Here is a 20064-nt window from a genome sequence, read left to right on the forward strand (position 1 = left end):
ACAGTTTTTGTAGGAAAGAAATTTTATTCTTGAAATGGAGAAATACTTTTGGGGGAAGACAACCCATCATCCTCTCCTACCTTCACTTACCATTTATTTCATTATCTGACATATATCATACTTTGTATTCCAAGCACTGGAGAGGAAAACGTGATTCAATCTCAACCATAATGATCATAGCATTTTGTTAGGGAGACCAACATTAACTAAATAACTTCAATATTTGAATAAATGTGATTACATCCTCCATATTGCAATTGCAGTAAACTACCAAGGTGCCATGAGAACACAGAAAAGGAAGCATTGTCTTAGACAAAGAGGCAATGGAGGACTTTCCTAAGAAAGTTAGAGGTTAGAAGGATGAGCAAGAACTGACTTAAAGCAGAGAATGAACGTGCTGTATGTAAGGTGGTGCAGTGCAGCCAGTGTTGCTGGGGAACAGACGATGAGTGGACAGTGAGACACCTCGAGGTCAAAACCAAATGAGCTTTCTAGATGTGACAGGGTATTTTTCATAACAGCAATGGTTCTCTGGAGATTCATTTTTTTTAATTTAATTAAAGTATCATTGATTTACAGTATTGTTTTAATTTCTGCTGTACAAAATAGTGACTCAGTCATACATCTTTTATTTTTCATGTTCTTTTCCATTATGGTTTATCAGAGAATATTGAATATGTTCCATGTACCATATAGTAGGATCTTGCTGTTTATCCATCCTATACATAATACTTTGCTTTGCTAATCCTAAATGCCCAATACTTACCTCCTCCACCTGTTTCCTCCTCTTCCCCCTCCCGCTTGGCAACCACAAGTCTGCTCTTTTTAGTTCCCTGACCAGGGATTGATCCCCAGCCATGGCAGGCAGTGAGAGCAATGAGTCTTAACTACTGGGCTGCCAGGGAACTCCCACAAGCCTGTTCTCTAGTTCTGTGAGTCTGTTTCTGTTTCATAGATACGTTCATTTGTGCCATTTTTTAGATTCCACATATAACTGATATCATGTGGTATTCGTCTTTCCCTTTCTGATTTACTTCACTTAGTATGATCATCTCTAGGTCAATCTATGTTGCTGCAAATAGCATTATTTCATTTTTTTAATGACTGAGTAATATTCCATTGCAATAACCTCAGATATGCAGATGACACCACCCTTATGGCAGAAAGGGAAGAGGAACTAAAAAGCCTCATGAGGAAAGTGAAAGAGGAGAGTGAAAGAGTTGGCTTAAAGCTCAACATTCAGAAAACGAAGATCATGGCATCTGGTCCCATCACTTCATGAGAAATAGATGGGGAAACAGTGGCAGACTTTATTTTGGGGGGCTCCAAAATCGCTGCAGATGGTGACTGCAGCCATGAAATTAAAAGACGCTTACTCCTTGGAAGGAAAGTTATGACCAACCTAGATAGCATATTCAAAAGCAGAGACATTACTTTGCCGACAAAGGTCCATCTAGTTAAGGCTACGGTTTTTCCAGTGGTCATGTATGGATGTGACAGTTGGACTGTGAAGAAAGCTGAGCACCAAAGAATTGATGCTTTTGAACTGTGGTGTTGGAGAAGACTCTTGAGAGTCCCTTGGACTGCAAGGAGATCCAACCAGTCCATTCTAAAAGAGACCAGTCCTGGGTGTTCAGTGGAAGGGCTGATGCTAAAGCTGAAACTCCAATACTTTGGCCACCTCATGCGAAGAGTTGACTCATTGGAAAAGACCCTGATGCTGGGAGGGATTGGAGACAGGAGGAGAAGGGGATGACCGAGGATGAGATGGCTGGATGGCATCACTGACTCGATGGACATGAGTTTGAGTAAATTTCGGGAGTTAGTGATGGACAGGGAGGCCTGGTGTCCTACGATTCATGGGGTCACAAAGAGTCAGACACAACTGAGTGACTGAACTGGACTGAGCGACTGAACTGAACTGAACTGAATATTCCATTGTGTTCCATGTTTACATCTTCTTTCTCCATTCATCTGTCAATAAGTATTTAGGTTTTTCCATGTCTTTGTTATTGTAAATAGTGTTGCTATGAACATAAAGGTACATGTGACTTTTTTATCATAGTTTTGTCTGGGTATATGCCCAGAAGTGCTGAGAAGGCAATGGCACCCCACTCCAGTACTCTTGACTGGAAAATCCCATGGACGGAGGAGCCTGGTAGGCTGCAGTCCAAGGGGTCGCTAAGAGTAGGACATGACTGAGCGACTTCACTTTCACTTTTCACTTTCATGCATTGGAGAAGGAAACGGCACCCGACTCCAGTGTTCTTGCCTGGAGAATGCCAGGGACCGGGGAGCCTGGTGGGCTGCCGTCTATGGGGTTGCACAGAGTCGGACACGACTAAGGGACTTAGCAGCATGCCTAGAAGTGAAACTGCTGGGTCATATGGCAACTCTACTTTTAGTTTTTGGAGGAACCTCCATACTGTTTTCCACAGTGGATGCAACAATTTACATTCCCACCAACAGTGTAAGAGGGTTGCTTTTGCTCCATGTTCTACCCAGCATTTACTATTTTGTAAACTTTTTAATGGTGGGCATTCTTAGTCATGTAAGGTGGTACCTCATTGTAGTTTTGATTTGCATTTCTCTAATAATTAGCAATGCTGAGCATCTTTACATGCACCTACTGGCCATTTGTATGTAGAGACCCATTTTTTACACAATGAAGTGACATGATGAGATCTTCTTTTTTGAAAAGACCATAGTATGGAGAATGTATGGGATGGGGGCATGATCCTTGTGAAAACAGTTAGGAGGATACTGACTGTGTAGGTGGGTAGGTATTTATTGAGCCCCTTCTATGTGCCAGGCATTAAGCCAAGTACTGAAACACAGCCTGTGCCTTGAAAGACTCACGGTCTTGTGAAGAAAACAGATTAACAAGCAAGTAGTTAAAATCACCAATTATACAAAGTATCATTAAGAAAACTCTTTACACTTTAATACCTCCAGGAAATCTCTGTTGTTTCTCTCATTCTCTTCCCTTGATGTTTCCTTAATTTGACCATCTTTTGTGAGGTACACTTCTTGTCTTCCCCACTGGTATTTTGTTTGTCCATTCTTCCCATTGGTGGTATAAGTAAAACCTATTGCCAAGAGAAAGGATCCAAGGTTTTATCCATCTGTAGCTAACTAAGTGAATCCTATTTATGCTGATTCTTTTCCTGTAGCCCATCAAGACCTGAAATGAATTGCAGCAAGAACCCTGACTTTGTCCTCTCAGGACTGTCCAGTGACCCAGACAAGCCACAGCTCCTCTTTGGTCTCTTCCTGACCCTCTACTTGCTGAGTCTCTTAGGAAACTCACTACTGCTGCTGGCTATTGGTGCTGACATCCACCTCCACAGCCCCATGTACTTCTTCCTCAGCCAGCTCTCGCTGGTCGACCTCTTCTCCACTACCACCACAGCCCCCAAAATGCTGGAGACTTTGTAGACCAGCAACGGATCGATCTCCTTCTCTGAGTGTCTAGCCCAATTATATTTCTTCGCAGTTTTTGCTAACATGGACAACCTGCTTTTGACTGCCATGGCTATCGACCACTACGCTGCCATCTGCCATCCCCTGCACTATGCACTCCTAATGACTCCTTGCAGATGTGCACTGCTGGTGGGTGGGGCATGGGGAGTGGCCCACTCCAACTCTTTGATCCAGACCTTGATGCTAACTCGACTATCATTCCATACTAATCTAGAGATTCCTCACTTTTTTTGTGATTTCAAACCACTCTTAAGGTTTTCCTGCTCTGATACCCACCTCAATGAGGACCTGATGATTGTTCTGACAGGACTCTTAGGAATCGGCCCTCTCCTCTGCATCATAAACTCCTATGCCCATATTTTCCTTGCTGTATCTCGGGTCCCATCAGCACAGGGGAAAAAGAAAGCCCTGGCCACATGCAGCTCCCACCTCTCCACGGTCATCCTCTTCTACAGCTCGGTCTTTGCCACCTACCTGAAGTCCCTGTCAGCTTCTCATGCCTCTGTGGAGCTGGGTGCTGCTGTCAGGTATGCCCTGGTAACCCCCAGTCTCAATCCTTTCATTTATAGTCTAAGAAATAAGGAAGTGAAGAGTTCCCTGAAAAGGATTCTGAGTATGAAAAGTTCTTGGGATTAATGATAATCTCCATAAAAAAGCATTTGGAAAAAAATCTCTCCCCACTTCACCACCACATTTACAAAGTGCATCAGTTAACATCAAGATTCACACAGAGTATTACATAGACAACTGGAAATAAAACTGATATAGAAACCAGGACAACTTCCATATTTAGGGAATATTTCACCCAGGGAATTCCCAAGGTTGTGAATCAACACATGAGCAATCCCACTCACCAAGAAAGCAGAAATCAAGAGTTTGAAACATGGGGTACCTCAGGCAACTAAAAGTTGTAGGATAAGGCACAAGAGAAGAGGGATCTTTGTAGAAGATATCCAAAAATAGTTTGGGGGAAACAGATGCTGTGGCTGACTTCAAGGTATGAATGGAAAGACCATTTTAGACTTATCAGAAAGAAGCTGCTATAGGATTGAAATAAAACACACAAGAAGTGGAGCAGGGCTTGGAGAAGGGCAGTACCAGGAAAGTGGGCTGCTCTGCACACCTTATCAATACCCTTGTTATCAAACTATCACTCTTAAAGTCCAAGTCTTAAGAGTAAAAACCACATCCTTGAGTACACTAGACCTGACTGAACACAGGCTAAATCCAAAACCCTGACCATGCTACCAGGAAGAGAGAATTTGGAGGCTGAGTCATATCACAAAAGAGAGTGACACCTTGGGCTTTCCACAAATCCATACTCCCAGAGCATAAAACCAGGCCTACTTGATTCAAGATGATCTTCAAGGTCAAGATGACCTTCCATGACTTGACATGTCTGCTAGAACAAAAACCAGTCTTCTTCTAAAGAAAGTAAGAGAATCCAGAGTTTCCTCAACAATCTATATTCAATCAAAAAATTATTAGTCATAGAAATAATTGGTAAAATCTGATCAATATTCAAGAGACAAAGAAGTAAATAAAAACTAAATTTGATGTGGCCCAGATATAGGAATCCACAGACAAGTGTTTTACAACAGCTACAAATACATTCAAAACATTAAAAGAAAATATATGTTCAAATAATTAAATCATTAATCAGCAACTTTCGTCAACTTTTATCACCTAAAGATATTAGGTGAAAATCTGATTGAAAACTGAATAATACATGGATCAGACAGATGCCGCCTGAACCCTCTGGTCAATAATATAAATAGCACCACTAAAAATGGGACAAGCAATCATTGTGCACCTCATGATATGGTGCAGTAGAAATCACAGGAGCTCTATGATATTCTGCTAAAAAGCTAACCCAGATCCAATCAAGATTCTATCTTAATATTAGTTTTGTAGTTTAAGTGCTTGATAATTACCCTTTTGATTGTAATGTAAGTGTTTGACATTAAACTTCTGATTGCTAGGCATTTATTCCAAACACATTTATCTCAAATAAATGTATAGTCAACTATACATCTAGATAAAGAGCTGGGCCACCCCACCCATGAAGTTCTTCTTTTAGAAAAACCTGGATGACCTCCATTAACTGACCACTTGAGTTACTCTGCTTTTCCCGCCCATGCTTTAATTCCTGTTCTCATGTTTTATATTCACCTATAAAGAGTGAACCTATGAAACCCTAGGCACCCCCCACCCTTGACCCTAATAATAGCAGAGCCTCCATCTCTCTTTCTTTCTTTCTCTCTCCCTAAATTCTCTTTGTGTGGCCCCAAGTGTGCCATGTAACCTCCAAGACCTATGAATAACAAACCTTTTTTTTTTCAGGGCTTTCCTGGTGGCTCAGATAGTAAAGAATCTGCCTACAATGCAGGAGACCTGGGTTTGATCCCTGGATTGGGAAGATCCCCTGGAGAAGGGAACAGCTACCTACTCCAGTATTCTGGCCTGGAGAAGTCCATGGACAGAGGAGCCTGGCAGTCTACAGAACTTTGAAAAAACAAGGTTTGTTTTTTCAAAGTTCTATCATGATTGTTGCTGAGGAGCATCCTGCAATCATAATAAGAACCACAAGGGTCAGCCCAGCCACATCATTGGCCTTGATCAGAGAAATGTCTGTGGGGTCAGCCCAAGTGAGTGCCCAAGGCATTCTTAACTGATGGCATCACAATACCATCAACAGGCTGAGACCGACACAAAACAATTTTATATAAAATACAAGATATAGGGATAGACACCAAACAAAACCATAAGTCAGCAGAAAGTTTAATGTAGAATATAAACTCTTCTACAGATAAAGAGATTTCTCCAATAAGTCAAAGGCATGAAAAAAAGGAGAGAGAGAGAGAGAAGAAAGACTGCTATGAAATAAGAGACTAAGAAATACAAGATACAAGAACTTTGTTTACATCCTAATTTTAAGAATTTACTTAAAGATAATTAGAGAAATTTGAACCCAGTCTGTGTATTAGATGCCATTGGAGTAGTATTTTTAAATATTGTAGCATCAGGTTTGGCACTTTTTTTCTTTAAATGCCTTTATCAGTCAGCGAGCATACCAAATACAGTAGACCCTTGAACAACACCAAGGTTAAGGGCAATGAACCACTGAGAAGGTGAAAATCCACCCATAACTTTGAGTTGATCCTCCATACACATGGTTCCTCTGTATATATGAAGTTCCCTATCCACAGATTCAACCAGCCACAAATCCTGTACTGCTGCAGTTTTTACTATTGCAAATGTCTGCCTTTCAGTGGACCTATGCAGTTCAAACCCATGTTGTTCAAGGATGAAATGTACTTGCACACAGAATACAATTTATACAACACACACAACACAATACTTATACAACTGAAATTTGCCCTAAAATTTTCCAAAAAAAGAAAAAAGAAGAAGCTTTAGGCAGTAGAAATAGGATGCGAAACGTTGATATTGATGCTAGATGATGGCTATATGAGGTTCATTTTAATGTTTTATCTACTTTTTTGTACATTTGAAATTTTCTACAATAAAATAGCTAAACAATTAAAATGCATTCAGCTTTAAACTTATTTTAATATGCTTTTCCTTAAACTCAGCAATTCAACTCCTAAGAATTTATTGTAGGAAAATCTAAATGTGAACTATATTTGTATGGCGAACTAAGAGCTTTCACAATAGATTACTAAATCATGTTTAGCTATGCTAAAAATCTCACAAGAATAAATAAGTACATATTGGTCAAAATAAAAAGAGGTTTAAGACATAGCCATCAATGAAAACTAGATTACAAACTTCCATGATTCAACTTGTGTTATATATATAATACAGGTAGCCAAGATCTCTAGATTTGTTTTGTGTTGCTATTTTTGTATAGCTATTTACTATAGGAAATATTGACAGCCTATTTAATAAAGAAATAATAAAATATTAAAGTAAAATGTTTTAATAAGCACTTAAAAGTTATTGTTCTACAATACCCATTTTTAGTATAACTATTAAACTTATCACAGAGGGAAATGTCAAAACAGAACAGTTATTCCTACCCAACCAATCCTGGAAGACATCCCAAAGTCCAAATAACATCTTTACCACCATGCCCCGTCAATCAATTGTTTCAGTTTGCTTAACATACAGAAGCCTCCATAGTGCCTGTTGAACTTCCTTATTCCTCAGAGTATAAATCACAGGATTGAAAAGAGGACTGACCACAGTGTAGAGCAGGGCAAAGACCTTAGAGAGGAGCTGGGAGTGGACAGCAGAGGGTGCGATGTACAAAACCATGAGAGAGCCATAGAATGTGGACACTACAGCTAGGTGGGAGGAGCACGTGGAGAAAGCCTTCCTTCTGCTGGCCCCAGCAGGAACTCTCAGCACAGCCACCACGATCCGGCCATAAGATGTCAGAATCAGTCCAAAGGGAACAGTGAGGCAGACCACAGACAGAATGAATGTTGTCATCTGAGCTACACTGGGATCTGAGCAGGCCAGGCTCATCAAAGGCATGAAGTCACAGTAAAAGTGGTCAATGTGGTTGGGGCCACAGAATCTCAGTTGGGCCATGAGGGCTACAACCAATCCATCTACCATAAAGCCAGAGAGCCAGGCTATGACCACCAGCCCCAAACACCACCTGGGTCCCATCAGGAGAGGGTAGCGGAGGGGGTAGCAGATGGCCAGGTAGCGATCATATGCCATGACAGCCAGTAGGAAGCACTCAGCAGTGGCTAAAGAACCAAAGATAAAGAACTGGAGCAAGCAACCAGCCACAGAGATGGCTGCCTCCTGCAAGAAGCCCTCCAACATTTTGGGCACCACTGAGGAAGTGTAGAGGATCTCCAGGAAGGACAGATTAGCCAGGAAGAAATACATGGGTGTGTGGAGCCTCTGAGAGCTAACCACCGCCACAATGATTAGCATGTTCCCTAGGATGATGGATGCGTAGATGACAGTGACCACAATAAAGAGAAGGAGATGCAGCTCAGCTCTGACATAGAAACCAAGAAGGACAAATTCAGTAATAGTTTGGTTTCGTATGGAGGCCATTTCCATGAAGATCATCCAAGTTTCTGCAGTGATTAAGTGACAGATTCTAGTGCATCTTTGCATCTTCTACACCAAGCCTGAGATAAGTAGAGCTAAAATGAAAAAGATAAAGGTGAGTCTCAAAAACAAGAATCTTTAACACATGTTGTCCTCTTCTCTCCCCTTTTTAGTTGCTTACTGCTTTTCCAACTCCTGTCCTCCGCTGCATTCCTGAACTGTGCACATATTCAAGACTCAAGAAAGTTGATCCAAACTCACATTCCAGTCTTTAGAAACCTTAACCTATTAGTTCAATCTAATATTTTTATGATATAATACATTCTACCTTCTCAATCTCTATAACCAGTCACAGAGCCTTCCTTGTGAGCAACAGTATAATGCCATTCAAATGTCTGCTTTGTGTCCTATCACAGCTTACATCAGCGTGATTTTTTTTAATTCTCTTTTGTCTTTCCTGAGCACCATCAGCTCCATTGTGAGTGGTTTGAAAATTCTGCCTGATACTCAAGTTTGCTGTATTGTAGTCATCTTTATCTTAACACTGTCTCTTATTCCTCTAGCACCTTATCAATTGTTGCTTGGGAAATTCTTATATAGTCCCTCTTCGCTATCCCACCATTAGTGTCATGACCTCTTTAGCACAATTTTGGCCTCACAGTCTCTAGATTCCCCTCTCCCTTACCAAAATAATCTTCTTCTAATTTCATACAAGATTTTATACTACAAACATGACAAATAATAAGATTGAGGAATGTACAGATGCCACGTGAGTAGAGAGAAACTCAACCCAGACTAGGATCTGAGGGAGTGTAATAATCAAGGTCAGAGAGGTTCCCTGAGGAAGTAATTGTAGGTGAAAAGTCTTGAAGAGCAAGAGTCAGCCAGGCAAAGGATAGGAGAGTGAGTTCAGCATTCTAGGCAGGAGAGACACAATGGAAAACAAAGATATGTAACTGAGTGAAGAGCTGAAAATGCACCTGAGTACCTGCAAGGAAGATCTCATATGCTATCCAAAGGGATGTGTGTGTGTTTATTAAAGATGAGAATGCAGCAAATGATTGGAAGCAGAGGGGAAAAGTATAGGAAAAAATGCAGCTATTCCTGTGTGTGTGTGTGTGTGTGTGTTATCACAGAATCAGCTAGCAGAGTCTGTGAAAATATGGTTGTCATACACAAGACAGTTCTTGGGAATGTTTTAAAAATTTACTCAGGTACTTCCATAGAGGTCCAGTGGTTAAGACTGTGCACTTCCACCACAGGGGCACGGCTTTGATCCCTGGTCAGGGAACTAAGATCCTGCCTGCTATGCAGCCAAGAACTCTCAGAGGGAGAGTGTGGGATGATTTGGGAGAATGGCATTGAGACATGTATACTATCATGTAAGAATCGAATCACCAGTCTATGTCCGATGCAGGATATAGCATGCTTGGGGCTGGTGCATGGGGATGACCCAGAGGGATGTTGTGGGGAGGGAGGTGGGAGGGGGGTTCATGTTTGGGATCATGTCAATGTATGGCAAAACCAATACAGTATTGTAAAGTAAAATAAAGTTAAAAAAATAAAAAAATAAAAATTCACTCACATGAAAACTATTTTCAAGTCATAGCACAATCCTGGCTTTTCAGATCACCACATTTCACTCTATTTTTCAAGGGGTTGGGGAAGTGGGGAGAAAGAAGGAAAACAGAAGATAAAAGGAAGTGAGGATTATAGAGAAATGGGAAAGTTTTAGTGGAAGACGTTGCAACACTGGAATTCCAGAGGGCAACTGGGATTTCTTCAAATCCCTTTGAAAAACAGACTTTTGACTCTCTGGGTTAAAGAAAATGTGTTTATGATCAGAGGAGAAAATTCCATAAATACCAATTCTTTACTTATATTTTAAAGAATCCTTGAACTAAGCTGTGAACAATTGTACAAAAATAAGAAACTCACCTGCAAGCACTTCCAAAGGAAAAAAATTGTGAAAAGCAGACTATGTGCTAAGATAAAGAGTTCAGATTATTGAAGTTTCCCAACTTCAACTCCTCCCTTCTTGAGCTCAACCTGAAATAATGTAGGACATTGAATGGAAATGTCACACCTGTCACCTTCCACTCCCCAGAGCCATTCTCTCTTCCATCCATCTCCTTTTCTAGGTCCCCAATTCCTTTGGCTTTTCCTTGTTGTAGGTCCTTCCCTTTATCACAAAAGAGGGCTGACAATTGCCAAGAGGGGAGGGGCCCCTGAGAACCAATTACAGATTGACTGGAGAGCAACCTTAAATGAAAAGGAAATATCAGCCCCCTGAGATACTTGTCTTTCTCCAGAGGAGGTTCCTGAACTGTTGGCTTGACCAAAAGTAGAGCAGAAACCGAGGGTTATATGGAAACCCACCTTTTCATCTCCATGGGGGCTAATGTTCTCTGCTAAGCTCTCAATCCTTCTACCCTACACCCAGCTTTCATACCTTTCACCATCCCAGAAAAGTATTTCAGTTGAGACAGCCCTTGAGGAGTAGTTTACGTGGCTTATCAAGGCCTTGCCAATGCTGGGCCTGATTCAAGGGGAAGGAAGCTGGCATATTATTACAAAGTAACATCTACATGATTATATGGCCTTTCAGTGTCCTCCGTGCCCAAATGCCTGCCTGACAGCTCATCTCCTACTATTCCCTTCTGCAAATTCTCCACAGATACCAGGCTGATCTATTGACTTCTCATCCCCAGCAGTGTGTTCAGTCACTTCACTGTCATCCATCTGAGTCAAACCCTTACTTCATTCCCATTGCTTTTCTAACAGACCAACAGGGAAAGCCCCCTTCTTTGAACTCCTGTAAGGTCCACTGTCTACAGCCAACAGTAAATGCCACCTACATTTTTTTTAATTCTATAGCTTAAATCGTAACTATATTACACCCTAACTGCAACAATTCAAATAAAATAGTAATCTCAAAAAAAAATTAAGATTCTCTCTTTCTTCCCCTCAAACATTCCACACAACTGAGGAAATCATTGTGAAATGTTGGTGTCTGTATTTAAATACCTTTCCATTTACTTATAAAAACATATGCAGACATAATGTGGGTGTTCAGTTGCTCAGTCATATCTGACCCTTTGTGACCCCATGGACTATCTGTAGCCCACTTGCTTCCTCTACCCTTGAAATTTTCCAGGCAAGAATGCTAGATCAGGTTGACATTTCCTACTCCAGAGGATCTTCCCAACCCAAAGCTCAAATCCGTGTCTGTTGTGTCTCCTGAACTGACAGGTGGATTCTTTACCAAAGTGCCACTTGGTTAGCTGTAGTATCCAATGATTATTTCCAATGGTGCCAAAGAATTCCATGATATTTGTCAAACAGAAAAAATAAAGTACAAAACAGTATGCTTAGTATGTTCCCATTTGTGTAAAAAGCATAAAATAAACCACTCATAGCTGTTTATATGGGCATAGTCAAGAAAGTGAGACAGGCCTAGTAGCTGGGACCTTTTGCTATAGTGCTGCAAAGCTTGCACCTTGGCACACCTCTCTTCCAGCTACAAAATACAAAGAAACTATATGAATCTAAAGATAACTGTGGGCCTGGGAGAGTTCTGGACCAAAAGATACAAAAGACTAAAGACCCAACTGCCATTTCTGAAGAGCTAGGAGCAAAAACTGGGTGTTGGTAGCAAAAGCAGGGTACTGAGGATGCCCCCCTGCCCTTAACAATACAAAATGGTATTCAAACCATCTAAGCCACCCCTCTGGCCCCATTCCTCTTCCCACCCTCAGCCTCACCTCATGTAAGGAAGGAGCTCACCCTTCCTCTGTAGCAAGCAATCGAATCTGTTACTTGTTTTCACTCCTTCATGCAGGGAGTGAAGGAGCCCCAGTGAAGTCTTGCCTGAATTTCTTGTTTGGCTTCTAGTCAATTTCTATTGACTGGGGAAAGTCAAGAACCCTGGTGGGTATCAAAACTACTCTATCTGTACCTGGATTCTAGGTAAGGGTATCAGTGGTTTCGGGTGATAGAAAGATATAATATTCATTGCGTACATTTTTTAAAAATTGCTGTGTAAAAACTTTACTGTTTAAATTTTTATGTTTACCAGTTATCCTCTAAACAGCTCTTTAAATTCATTTTTTGTTTATCAAATTCCAAAAGTAATAGATTCATACTGTAACAAATGAAAACATGATGGGTCCTCCATGTCACTAGGCTATTTCACAAACCAGAGCCCAGTTCTCTTATCTGGTTATTGTTAATAGTTCCCCAATCCCTTCCCTTGCATCTTAAAAAATTTGCACCCAAGGAGTCTTTAACAACAGGATTTCATGGACCTAACTGGAAATATTGTTTTATCCCATACCTTCCAAAACTTCTTGAGGATCAGAGATTCAATTTTACACAAAAGAGATGGTATTCTATCCAGCCAGATTTTAGCAAGACAAATCATAGTCTTTTGTGGTTTCTATTAGAAATTTAGCCTTCTTCTTCACTAGACTCAAGCTAGAAATAAGTAATACTCAGGGCAAGTAGTGTATCCTATTCATCTTTGTTCCAGAGGTACATTGTAGTTGTTTCATAAATGGGTAGCAAAACAATGAATAGAAATGCCTTCATGGATGCCTAAATGAAAAACATGGGTATTTGACTCATAATCCTTGGCCTTCTGAAAATGTCTTAAAGTTTCAGCTGGGAAGAAAACACCAAAGATTGCAAGAGGAGATAAGATTAGAATAGTCAATATTCATAATTTCTGTATTCAGTATTTGTCAAAATGCTTGCTCTCTAAAATTTATTTGTAATCCCAAAATCAATATTTTCAGTACTTTTCTACTTGTGCACATGGCGAAAAATTGAGTCAGCTGATAAACATGTTGCCAGCTTAGGGTGAACAAGATAAAGTTTTGCCCTCTTGTTTCAGTTCTATGCTATAAGTAAGTGGCCTTTTCATGGTATATTTAGTGCCACGTTTTTCACAGTTTGGGGTGTTTTTTGGTGATCTCACTGGTCCCTAACTGTAGTACAAAAGTGCTGTCTAATTTCCCAAGGGCAAAAAGACTGTGATGGGCCTTACAGAGAAAAATGCATGTATTAGATAAGCTCTTTTCAGCCATGAGTTACAGTGCTATTGGCTGTGAGTTCAGGGTTAATGAATGACATATATGTAGTGTCTTTAAGCAGAAGCACACTTAAAACAAGACTATACGTTGATCAGTTGACAAAAAGGTGACCAAGAGCTTGTAAGAATATAACCCTGAATTTCCCCTAGAGCAAAAATAAGCATTTGATACTCACAAACAACTTCAGTGTTCAAGGAAATTTTATATAAAAAGCATAACTATTGCAAATAGCAAGAAATTGTTGCATCTCACTTTTTTTAAATTAAGTCTTTATTGAACTTGTGACAAAATGGCTTCTGTTTTATGTTTTGGTTTTTTGGCCAGGAGGCATGTGGGATCTTAGCTCCTGGACCAGGAATCAAACCCACACCCCCTTCACTGGAAGGCAAAGTCTTAACCACTGGACTACTAAAGAAGTCCCTGTAATCTCATTTAAAAATGAGAAATCTAAACATCTATCCTACTCAAACTATTCCAGAAAATTGCAGAGGAAGGTAAACTCCCAACCTCATTCTATGAGGCCATATCACCCTAATACCAAAACCAGACAAAGATGCCACAAAAAAAGAAAACTACAGGCCAATATCACTTATGAACATAGATGCAAAAATTCACAACAAAATTCTAGCAAACAGAATCCAACAACATCATACATGATGACCAAGTGGGCTTTATCCAGGGATGCAAGGATTCTTCAATATTTGCAAATCAATCAATGTGATACACCACATTAACAAATTGAAAAATAAAAACCACATATTATCTCAATAGATGCAGAGAAAGCCTTTGATAAAAGTCAACACCCATTTATGATAAAAACTCTCCAGAAAGCAGGCATAGAATGAACATATCTCAACACAATAAAAGCCATACATGATAAACCCACAGCAAACATTATCCTCAATGGCAAAAAATTGAAAGCATTTCCACTAAAGTCAGGAGCAAGACAAGGATGCTCACTCTCACCGCTACTATTCAACATAGTTTTGGAAGTTTTAGCCACAGTAATCATAGAAGAAAAAGAAATAAAAGAAAATCAGATTGGGAAAAAAAAGAATAAAATTCCCACTGTTTGCAGATGACATGATCCTTTACATAGAAAACCCTAAAACCACCAGAAAATTACTAGCACTAATTAATTTTCAGGATATAAAATTAATACACAGAAATCCCTTGCATTCCTATACACTAACAATGAGAAAACAGAAAGAGAAATTAAGGAAACAATACCATTCACCATTGCAATGAAAAGAATAAAATACTTAGGAGTAAATCTACCTAAAGAAACAAAAGACCTATATATAGTAAACTATAAAACACTGATAAAAGAAATCAAAGATAACACAAATAGTTGGAGAAATATACCATGTTCATGGATCAGAAGAATCAATATAGTGAAAATGAGTATACTACCCAAAACAGTCTATAAATTCAATGCATCCCTATCAAGCTACCAATGGCATTTTTCACAGAACTAAAACAAATAATTTCACAATCTGTACAGAATTACAAAATACCTCAAATAACCAAAGCAACCTTGAGAAAGAAGAATGGGATTGGAGGAATCAACCTGCCTGACTTCAGGCTCTACTACAAAGCTACAGTCATCAAGACAGTATGGTACTGGCACAAGACAGAAATATAGATCAATGGAACAAAATAGAAAGCCCAGAGATAAATCCACGCATCTATGGACACCTTATCTTTGACAAAGGAGGCAAAAATATACAATGGAGAAAAGACAATCTCTTTAACAAGTGGTGCTGGGAAAACTGGTCAACCACTTGTAAAAGAATGAAACTAGAACACTTTCTAACACCATACACAAAAAAACAAACTCAAAATGGATTAAAGATCTAAATGTAAGACCAAAAATTATAAAACTCCTGGAGGAAAATATAGGCAAAACACTCTCTGACATAAATCATAGCAAGGTCCTCTATGATCCACCCCCCAGTGTAATGGAAATAAACAAATGGATCTAATTAAACTTAAAAGCTTTTGCACAACAAAGGAAACTATAAGCAAGGTAAAAAGACAGCCTTCAGAATGGGAGAAAATAATAGCAAATGAAGCAACTGACAAAGAGTTAATCTCAAAAATATACAAGCAGCTCATGCAACTTAATACCAGAAAAATTAATAACCCAATCAAAAAATGGGCCAAAGAACTAAACAGACATTTCTCCAAAAACATACAGATGCCTAACAAACACATGAAAAAATGCTCAACATCACTCATTATCAGAGAAATGCAAATCAAAACCACAATGAGGTACCATCTCATGCCAGTCAGAATGGCTGCTATCAAAGTCTACAGACAATAAATGCTGGAGAGGGTGTGGAGAAAAGGGAACCCTCTTACACTGTTGCTGGGAATGCATATTAGTACAACCACTGTGGAGAACAGTGTGGAGATTCCTTAAGAAACTGGAAATAGAACTGCCATACAACCCAGCAATCCCACAGCTAGGCATACACACTGAGGAAACCAGAATTGAAACAGACACATGTACCCCAATGTTCATCGCAGCACTGTTTACAATAGCTAGGACCTGGAAGCAACCTAGATGTCCATTGGCAGACAAATGGATAAGAAAGCTGTGGTACATATACACAATGGAATATTACTCAGTTATTAAAAAGAATGCATTTGAGTCAGTTATAATGAGGTGGATGAAGCTGGAGCCTATTATACAGAGTGAAGCAAGTCAGAAAGAAAAGCACCAATACAGTATATTAACACATATGTATGGAATTTAGAAAGATGGTAATGATAACCCCATATGCAAGATAGCAAAGGAGACACAATAAGAAAACAAGAAACACATGGAAAGCAAGGAGGAGGACAAGGCATCAAATAAGCTTTGGGGGACTTTCCAGTATTAAAAAGTTGTTGTTGTTGTCATTTAGGAACGAAGTCGTCCTCATGGACTGTATCTGCCAGGCTCCTCTTTCCATGGGATTTCCCAGGCAAGAATACTGAAGTGGGTTGCCATTTCCTTCTCCAGGGTATCAAACCCCACTCTCCTTCTTGACAGGCAGATTCTTTAACACTAAGCCACCTGGGAAACCCATGTCCAACAGGAAGAGAGAATTTGGAGTCTGAGTCATGTCACACAAGAGAGTGACACCTTAGTCTTTCCACAAACGCATACTACCAAAGCATAAAACCAAGCCCCCTTGATTCAAGATAATCATCTATTTCAAGATGATCCTCCCTGACTTGAAGCCTCTCCTAGAACAAAAACCAATCTTCTTCTTCCAGATCCAATTAGGCTTCTATCTTAATATTAGTTTGTAGTGTTAAGTGCCTGATAATTACCTTTTTTATTGTAATGCAAGTGCCTAACATTAAGCTTTTGATTGACAAGCATTTATTTCAAACGCATTTACCTCAAATAAACATATAGTCAATTACACATTTAAATAAAGAGCTGGGCCACCCCACCCATGAATTCCCCTTTTAGAAAACCTTGGATGACCTCCATGAACTGAGCACTTGAGTGACCCTGCTTTTCCCTCCCATGCTTTAATTTCTCCTCTTGTGTTTTATTTTCATTGATAAAGAGTGAACCCATGACACCCTAGACATCCCACCCTTGATCCCAATAATGGCAGGGTCCCAGATCCATGCTCTCTCTCTCCCTAAATTCTTTTTGTGTGGCCCCAGGTGTTCATATAACCTCCAGGACCTATAAGTAATAAACCTTGTTTTTTCAAATTTCCACAATGATTGTTGCTGAGATGCATCCTGCAATCATAATAAGAACCACAAGGGTCAGCCCAGCCACAGCATTAGCCTTGGTCAGAGAAATGACTGTAGGGAGAGCCCAAGTGAGTGCCTCAGGCATTCTTAGCTGATGGCATCACTACACTATCAATAGACTGAGATTGACACAAAACAAGTTTATATAAAATACAAGATATAAGGGTAGACACCAAACAAAACCATAAGTCAGCAGAAAGTCTAATGTAAAATATAAACCATTCTACAGTGAGCTTAATTTCCCCAATAAGTCAAAAGTGTGAAAAAAAAAAAAAAGAGAGAGAGAGAGGAGAAGGACTGCTATAAAATAAAGGACTTAAAAACACAAGAAGATAGTGTGAACCTTGTTTACATCCTGATTTTAAGAATTTACTTAAAGATAATTGGAGATATTTGAACATAGTCTGAGTATTAGATGCCATTGGGGAAGTATTTTTAAATATCATAACATCAAGGTTGGCATGTTTTTTTCTTTAAATGCCTTCATCGATAAAACATACTGAGTACACTTGATTCTTGAACAACACCAAGGTCAGGGGTAATAACCCACTGAGAAATTGAAAATCCACCTATAACTTTGAGTTGGCTCTCTGTACACATGGTTCCCCTGTACATATGAGGTTCCCTATCTATGGATTCAGCCAGTCGTAAATCCTGTACTTCTGTATTTACTACTAAAAAAAAAAAAGTCGGCCTTTAAGTGAAACTGTGCAGTTCAAATCCATGTTGTTCAAGGATTAAATGTATTTACACATGGAAAACATAGCTACACTACTCACATAACACAATACTTAACACATCTGAAATTTGCTCTAAAATGTTTCAGAGAAAAAGGAGCTATAGGCAGTAGAAATAGGATTGGCAAATATTGATATTGATGCTAGATGATGGCTGTATGGGATTCATTATAGTGTTCTATCTACTTTTGTGTATATTTGAAATTTTCTACAGTAAAGTAGTTAAACAATTAAATGCATTCAGCTTTAATTTTTAATATGCTTTCCCTTTAACCTAACAATTCAACTCCTAAGAATTTATTGCAGGAAAATCTAAATGTGAACTATATTTGCATGGTGAAAAAATTAAAAATGACTATGAGCTTTCACAGAGACCACCTAATTCATGCTTAGCTATGCTGAAAATCTCTGAAGAATAAATACATACATATTGGTTAAAATAAAAAGAGGATCAAGACATAGTCATCAATGAAAAACCACATTACAAACTTCCATGATTCAACTTCTCTCCAGGTTTGTTTTGCATTGTTGTTTTTGTGTATTTATTTCCTATAGGAAGTATTCAAAGCCTATTTGGTAAAGAAATTATAAAATATTAAAGTAAAAAATTTAAAGCACTTAAAAATTATTGCTCTACAATATTCATTTTTAGTATGGGTACAGTAACTATAAAACTTTTCACAGAGAGAAATGTCAAAATAGGACAAAGTTACTTCTACCCAACCAATCCCAAAGTCCAATTAACATCTTTACCACCATCCCCCTTCAATCATTTCAGCTTGTTTAACATACAGAAGCATCCACAGTGCCTGCTGAACTTCCTTATTCCTCAGGGTATAAATCACAGGATTGAAGAAAGGGGTGATCACAGTGTAGAGCAGGGCAAAGACCTTGGTGAGGAGCTGGGAGTGGACAGCAGAGGGTGCAGTGTATAAGACCATGAGAGAGCCATAGAATGTGGACACTACAGCTAGGTGGGAGGAGCACGTGGAGAAAGCCTTCCTTCTGCTGGCCCCAGCAGGAACTCTCAGCACAGCCACCACGATCCGGCCGTAAGATGTCAGAATCAGTCCAAAGGGAACAGTGAGGCAGGCCACAGACAGAATGAATGTTGTCATCTGGGCTACACTGGGATCTGAGCAGGCCAGGCTCATCAAAGGCATGAAGTCACAGTAAAAGTGGTCAATGTGGTTGGGGCCACAGAATCTCAGTTGGGCCATGAGGGCTATAATCACTACACCTACCAGAAAGCCAGAGAGCCAGGCTATGACCACCAGCCCCAAACACCACCTGGGTCCCATCAGGAGAGGGTAGCGGAGGGGGTAGCAGATGGCCAGGTAGCGATCATATGCCATGACAGCCAGTAGGAAGCACTCAGCAGTGGCTAAAGAACCAAAGATAAAGAACTGGAGCAAGCAACCAGCCACAGAGATGGCTGCCTCCTGCAAGAAGCCCTCCAACATTTTGGGCACCACTGAGGAAGTATAGAGGATCTCCAGGAAGGACAGATTAGCCAGGAAGAAATACATGGGTGTGTGGAGCCTCTGAGAGCTAACCACCGCCACAATGATTAGCATGTTCCCTAGGATGATGGATGCGTAGATGACAGTGACCACAATAAAGAGAAGGAGATGCAGCTCAGCTCTGACATAGAAACCAAGAAGGACAAATTCAGTAATAGTTTGGTTTCCCATGGAGGCCATTTCCATGAAGATCATCCAAGTTTCTGCAGTGATTAAGTGACAGATTCTAGTGCATCTTTGCATCTTCTACACCAAGCCTGAGATAAGTAGAGCTAAAATGAAAAAGATAAAGGTGAGTCTCAAAATCAAGAATCATTAACACACGTCTTCGTCTGTCCCCTTTTTAGTTGCTTTTCCAACTCCTGTCCTCTGCTGCATTCCTTAATTGTGCACATATTCAAGACTCAAGAAGTTTGATCA

At 39.8% G+C, this 20064-nt stretch overlaps 2 protein-coding genes and 1 pseudogene across 2 annotated transcripts; 1 reads left to right on the forward strand and 2 right to left on the reverse strand.

The window, feature by feature from the left end:
- The first annotated feature begins 3189 nt into the window (after window positions 1–3189).
- On the forward strand, window positions 3190–4119 carry LOC128056622 (olfactory receptor 1361-like; annotated as a pseudogene).
- Window positions 4120–7584: 3465 nt separating this feature from the next.
- Window positions 7585–8532, reverse strand: LOC128056838 (olfactory receptor 11A1-like). The gene has a single exon (XM_052649649.1). It carries the CDS (start codon window positions 8530–8532, stop codon window positions 7585–7587), a length of 948 nt encoding a protein of 315 aa, XP_052505609.1.
- A 10338-nt stretch (window positions 8533–18870) lies between these two features.
- On the reverse strand, window positions 18871–19830 carry LOC128056841 (olfactory receptor 11A1-like). Its single transcript, XM_052649652.1, has one exon. It carries the CDS (start codon window positions 19828–19830, stop codon window positions 18871–18873), a length of 960 nt encoding a protein of 319 aa, XP_052505612.1.
- Window positions 19831–20064: the final 234 nt, after the last annotated feature.

The sequence above is a fragment of the Budorcas taxicolor genome, chromosome 11, assembly GCF_023091745.1.
Source record: "Budorcas taxicolor isolate Tak-1 chromosome 11, Takin1.1, whole genome shotgun sequence".
In the NCBI taxonomy this organism is placed as follows: Eukaryota; Metazoa; Chordata; class Mammalia; order Artiodactyla; family Bovidae; genus Budorcas; species Budorcas taxicolor.